The sequence below is a fragment of the Helianthus annuus genome, chromosome 13 (genome assembly GCF_002127325.2).
Source record: "Helianthus annuus cultivar XRQ/B chromosome 13, HanXRQr2.0-SUNRISE, whole genome shotgun sequence".
NCBI classification, from domain to species: domain Eukaryota; kingdom Viridiplantae; phylum Streptophyta; class Magnoliopsida; order Asterales; family Asteraceae; genus Helianthus; species Helianthus annuus.
The window spans coordinates 32,229,183-32,235,970 of record NC_035445.2 but is presented as its reverse complement, the minus strand read 5'-3'; the positions used below and the strand labels follow the sequence as shown (position 1 = coordinate 32,235,970).

The following is a 6,788-nucleotide window of genomic DNA, read 5'->3' as shown; positions in this document are numbered from 1 at the left end:
GTCACCGGACCTAAAATTATACCTTAAAAATTATAAACCAGGGGGTCGAAAACGTATATATTATGGTTAGACACTTGGTGAAGTAATAAACTATTTAAAAAAAAAAAGAAAAAATGTGTGATTGGTTGAGACTGGAATGGACCCCACCCCACACTACCCTCTCTCTCTCACACTACCCTCTCTCTCTCATGATTCCCGAGCGGCATCCCTTCATCGCGTGATTAACGAAACCGATCGGCAAAGGGGTCGGCGGCGGTGTTGCCGCGCAGCAAAACCCTTTGCTGCACCACTCCGTATACCCTAAAATGAAACGGGCTCCAAAGTTTCAAGATAATATTTTGAAAGTAATTGTAAAATAAACGGGTCAACAGCTCCAGTTAGGCACATATATTTAAAGAAAATAAAGGGTTAACGAAACACAATATTATTTCTTCCGTCGAATGAATTAAGTAAACAATAAAAAGGAAACATAAAAATAAAACAGGTAACAATGCCATTGGTTAAACATTAAAGAATTATCTATTGAAACGGTCGGGTCGAATGTTTCAAGAAAGAATATAAAAGAACTAAAAATGAAAGGTGTCAATGAGTCCAGATCATTTTAACTTAAGATAGATACAAACTAAAACTATTTTGGGTAAACCCCTTTGTGTCTTAGTGTGTATAAACTCAAGTGCATATAAAATGAGATTAAGAATATACTGCGATTTTGATTATAGGAAGTACCCTTGAATCTAGTAGACTATTGCACAGTTTAAGGCTGATTAGTAAAATTAAATTTGTAATGATGATATTTCCATAATCAGTGGCGAAGCTTGACCCGAATGGCGGGGGGTCGAAAACGTATATATCCAAAAAATTCTATAGAACCGGGGGGTCGAAAACGTATATACACAAAAATTTCTATTCGAAAAGTACATATACTGAGCGAAAAGTTCGGGGGGTCGGACGCCCCCTTCCGCCCCTTCTATACTTCGCCCTTGTCCATAATCAAATTAGCCAATGGTAATGTTTCCATAACTAAGATAAGTAAATAGTTATTTCCATACAGAAATATATAGATAGGGATTAGGAGAAACATTTTTTTTTTATTAGTCATCTTATCCGACACGACACGGACTCAAAAATCTTGTCACCCACATAAACCAAAGCTAAACGCGTGTTTACACAAACACAACCCGTTTAACCCAAAAAAAGATTTTATATATTTTTTTACATATTAGTACTTTAAAGTTATAATTCACATATCAACCGGATTTTGTCTTTTTTTCTTTTTCTTAAATAAAAAATGATTTGGGTTATATCAGAATCATTCCATTCTATAAAAAAGGTTTTAAGAACAAAGATCTGCATTTCTGAATGACAAAATTAACTGTTGATGGAGCTAGGAAGGTTGAAGCATGTGTTGTGAGCCCCCCTACAGTATTTAGGATGTTAAATATAATTACAAAATCTATAATATTGTAATTACTTCTTGATTTCCAAATAAAGTTAACTCGTAGGTCATATGCACTAAAAGTATACTTTGGATGACTTTCAACTCGGTTGACCCATTTGACTCGTTTCCCTTTTAGCTAAACTATTTGGTTTCACCATTTTATTGGTTGGATTACGGGTCAACAAATAGTTAGGGCATGCGCGCAAACAATTTAAATATCCTACAAAAGATAGTTTCACACAACCCCAAGCATACACTCTCACGGTTTTAATTGTCCAAGCTACTACTTTAAATATGCAATCTAACAAACTACCTAGTTACCCTGTCTCTTAATTATATCAATGAATTTGCCAATTTTGCTTAAAAAAATTGAGCCAGTATCATTCATGAAAATGCGGCTAAACTTATGTAACGCACAAACGGGCGAGTCAAAGGGTAACGCCTAAATAAAGGTGTGACGCCTATAGGAAGGGTATGGGTGTATTTTTTTTCTTCATCATCTTTGAGACATTTAAACAAACACTTGGCGGGAAGTAAGGAACCCATAACCAAGAAACAAAATTTAAAAGCATGGAGCATGAAATCAAAAACCTAAAGTGCAATGAAGCATAAACCTAATACCCAGCTTCAATACAAAACATAGAAGACTGAGTAAAGCGTAAGAAAAGTTGCATAAAACAAAGGGGAACCAAGCAGTTTTGGCTGAATAATAACAACTTTTGTTAAGAAAAATTAGGGTTCAAGGCTTGTATAATGATTAATTGATGATATCTAATGATTAATTGATGATATCCTTCATTTTTGTGGATGCAGGAGTACACTAAACTGGTCTTTGCAAAGCATGAATATAGAAGACGAAAGAGAAGAAAAGTAATTTGATACTAACCTAAGCCGTTGAGAGATATTGACAGCAACAATGATTGGAAGATGGCCAGAGCAAGCAAGATGGAGATGGCAGAATGATGAAACATCTGGAAGAAAACCCTAGGGACATACTTTTCTAGCGCACGACTTCTCAGGGGTATTAGTGTCTTTTCACTGGTGCACCGACCTTTATCTTTAAGAATAAAGGTAATATATATAGATAGATATATATAGATAAAATGGCACCTACATCCCAATCGACATATACATATCCCCAAACAAAAGCAGACACATCTACAAACCTCCAACACTCATACTCTCATAGTTACACCGACAATGGGCACTAACAAAAACAAGGTGGTGGTAGTGATGGTTCCTCTTCCATTACAAGGCCACATAAACCAACTCCTCCACCTCTCCCGCCATATCTCCGCTCACAACCTCCCGGTTCACTTCGTAGGCACCGCCATTCATGTCGGTCGAGCCAAACTCCGGCTACAAGGGTGGAACCCTAACACCATCTCCAACATCGTTTTCCATGAATTCCCTATCCCACCCTTCCCATCCCCTCCTCCGAACCCCAACTCCACCCACAAGTTTCCTTCTCATCTTCAACCGCTATGCGAAGCCGCCGCCACCCATCTCCGCCCTTCGGTCACCTCCCTCATCCACAAACTCTCCCCCACCACCCACCGTCTTGTTATTATCCATGATTCCCTCATGGGCTCCGTTGTTCAAGACTTTGTTTCTCTCCCGAACGCGGAATCCTACACTTTTCATAGTGTTTCGGCTTTCTCTATCGCGTTATACACTTCCAAAGAGGTCGGAGAACGAGTTCGAAACCTTGTTGAAACAAATGAGCTTCGGGAAGATGAGCTTGCCTTTGAGGGCTGCTTTACACCCGAGTTTAAGAAGTTCATCGTGGCTCAACACGAGTACACGAAACTTAGTTCGGGTCGAATCTACAATACGTGTAGAGCCATTGAACAACCGATCTTGGAGCTGCTTGAAGTAAAAGCAAGAAAGAGAAATGAGTTACTTTGGGCTCTTGGACCTTTTAATCCTGTGAACATACAAAGGTGACAAGAGAATCACTTATTTTGATTTGAAGAAAATAAACATTGATTTTTTTCTTCATAATTCATGTAACATATAAGTTAAGTTGATTTTCTTTACATAGTTTTAATATTTAACTTCTAAAAATTCTAAAATAGAGTTTTATATACGTTCCATCAATATTCCGCATAAATTTTATTAACTAGTAACGTTTTATAGCCTAGTGGTATCTTAGGGGTGAGATAATACTTTGAACTAATAGGTCTTGGGTTCGATTCTCACAAGTAGGGTTTTCCCATATTTATTGGGTTTCCTACTTAATTGGTGTATAGGCATTATGCCTAGTGGAGATGGATATGATCGGGTGGTTCCGCTGGTGACACGATGATATGATACTCCATTTGTCCGTCAGTGATCCAAATTTGCCGTTCAAAAAAAAAAGAAAAGAAAAGAAAAAAACTAAGGTTTTTTAAGATAAAGTATATTAATATTTACAAGACACAAATAATTTATTTTAAAAGAACGTTGGTTTTAATAACGTTCAAGGTAAATTGCATTTTACATTCTTTAAGTTTCACTTATATTTCAGGTCTTGTTATTTAACTAACGAAATTACAACGTATGTTCTTCATGTTCTAATTTCTTTACATGCGGTGTCCTTTCTCCTTAAAAAATTACAAAAATAAAGGACATCCATTGTAAAGAAATTACAACATAAATAACAGGGTAAATTACATTTTTCGTCCTTTATGTTTGTATCGGATTGCAATGGATGCCCTTTAATTTCAATAATTACAGTCATAGTCCTTTATTTGAAAAACTCGTTACACTCTAGGTTCTTTAGCACTAACCATGTTAAAATTTTGAGTTAAATCTAGTAAGATGAGGGTATTATAGTCATTTCATTCTTTTTAATATACACACATTAACCCTAGTTCTTTCTCTCAACTGTCTCTCCTCTCCATCTTTCTCTCCCTCTCCAACCACCCCCACCACCACAACCGTTGAATCCAACCCCATTTTCTTAATTCTTTATTTTTAAATTTTGTTGTACAAATTCAAAGGCTAAACCTATCATGAAACTCAAAACGAAATGCAGCCAATACATTATGCGGACACAAAACTGGCACCACCACTCATCATCCTCAACTTCAGATTTCAAACAAATTCAACACAAAAAAAACCTCTTAAACTACCACCACCACAACCACCGAATCAAGTTCTAACATCACCGGATCCACCATCACCGCCGGCAGTCGAACCATCAGATCTGTCCTCACAACTCTCTGATCTACCATCAGATCTGAAATCACTTCTCTCTCTCTCTCTCTTTGGAATGAAAATCCACCAGATTTGGGTCTAGGGTTTGAAGAAATACACTAGATCTGTACATGTATATCTTTTCCAACAGTTTGGGGGCTAGGGTTTAATGAGGACATGCGGCGGCAGTGGTGGTGTTTGTAGATCCGGTTGTGGTATTATGAGTTTAGAGAGAAAGGGAGAGAGAGAGAGTGTGGCGGTGGTGGTGTTATGAATTTAGAGAGAGAGTGGCGGTGGTGGTGCCCTGATGGTGGTTGTGGTCATATCACAGGTAGTGGCGATGGACTTAGGACTGGTTTTATTTGAGAGATAGATGCACTATGTTTTTTGGTTTTATTTATTAAAAAACATTTAAATAAAAGCATGAAATGATCATAATACCCTCTTATTACTATATTTAACTTAAAATTTTAACTTGGTTAATGCTAAAGAACCTAGGGCGTAACGAGTTTTTCAAATAAAGGACTGTGACTGTAATTATTGAAGTTAAAGGGTATCCGTTGCAATCCGATACAAACATAAAGGACGAAAAGTGTAATTTACCCTAAATAACATCTATTGTAAAGAAATTAAAACATAAACTACATTCGTTGTAATTTAATTGGTTAAAATACAATTACCCTAATAAATAAAATCAAACAAAACTGTATGCTTAGAATTTTTTAAATTGTTAAATATTACATATTTTTTAGAAAAATCAAGTTATGTGATACATGAATTATTAGAAGATAAAACGAAAAAGAAAATAATGTTGAGTTCGCTCCCAAACGTCAGGATTTGTTGTGTTCACTTCCTCAACCAACGGATTCTCTAAAACCCAAACATTTACCTTGTAATTATATGGTTACGGTTTTATTGAACTACCTAAAAACCATAAAAAAAAAAAAAAAAAAAAAACCCTTAAGCAAGTAATGTATATAGTCATATAGATAAGATTCTTGTAATGCATGCCATGAGTATATTACTATATTTTTTTTGACACATTCACATATTGTATTTGTTTAGAGGATCAAAATTCTCGGGAACAGATGGTGGTCAAGTCCAACAATGCCTTAACTGGCTTGACAAACAAGCATCCAACAGTGTAATCTTTGTATCTTTCGGGACTACAACCTCATTCTCCGAACAGCAAATCATGGAGATCGCGATCGGGTTGGAGAAGAGCAAACAAAAATTCGTATGGGTGGTGAGAGACGCAGATAGAGGAGATAATTTAAACGATAATACTACTCATGTTGAGCTCCCAGAAGGGTTTGAAGACCGTGTTATAGACCAAGGGCTGGTGGTTCGTGGGTGGGCCCCGCAGTTAGACATACTGGCCCACCCATCGATCGGAGGGTTTATAAGTCACTGTGGATGGAACTCGTGCATTGAAAGCATTTCAATGGGTGTTCCAATAGCTGCATGGCCCATGCACTCAGACCAACCAACCAATGCGGTGTTGGTGACCAAGATTCTTAAAGTAGGGATTGTTGTGAAAGATTGGTGCGAGAGAGAAGAGGTTGTTGTGGCGGCAGTGGTGGAGATAGCGGTGAAACGATTGATGGGGTCAAACGAAGGAGATGAGATAAGGAAGAGAGCGGCGGCCATCGGATGCGGGTTAAGAAAGTCGGCTAGAGACGGTGGCGTTAGTCAAATGGAACTTGAATCGTTCACTGCTCACATAAGTCGATAGGTTTTGTTTCTGCGGACTTCATTTTTTATGAATTCATGATGTGTTTTCATTTTCTTTTGTTGTTGAAATTGGGGTGAGGACAAATTGTATGTAGGAGGGTCTGGCCGCCAATACCATTGTGTTTGTGTTTTGTCGACATAGATTTCATTTTCAAATCGAGCTTTTATTTTTTTGTCGACATAGATTTCATTTTCCTAAATTGGATTTAAATAATCCCAACTCACTGTTATTGGCCAATAATAATCCCAACTCATTTAATCACCAATAATAATCCGAACTATTCACTTTTGTTTGTAAAATACTCTTAGTTAAAAAAACACTAACTAGGTTAAAAAATTGCTGATGTGGCTTGCCACGTGGCATATTTTGATGACGTGGCAGCTGATGTGGCAGTCTACGTGGCATATTTTGATGACGTGGCAGCTGATGTGGCAA

General features: G+C 37.2%; 1 protein-coding gene across 1 annotated transcript; it reads left to right on the top strand.

Moving 5' to 3' along the window:
- The first annotated feature begins 2,259 nt into the window (after positions 1-2,259).
- LOC110900778 (zeatin O-glucosyltransferase) lies at positions 2,260-6,452 on the top strand. The gene is made up of 2 exons (XM_035982160.1): positions 2,260-3,381; positions 5,684-6,452. The coding sequence occupies exons 1-2, from the start codon at positions 2,639-2,641 to the stop codon at positions 6,351-6,353; spliced, it is 1,413 nt and encodes a 470-aa protein (XP_035838053.1). The 5' UTR covers positions 2,260-2,638; the 3' UTR covers positions 6,354-6,452.
- Positions 6,453-6,788: the final 336 nt, after the last annotated feature.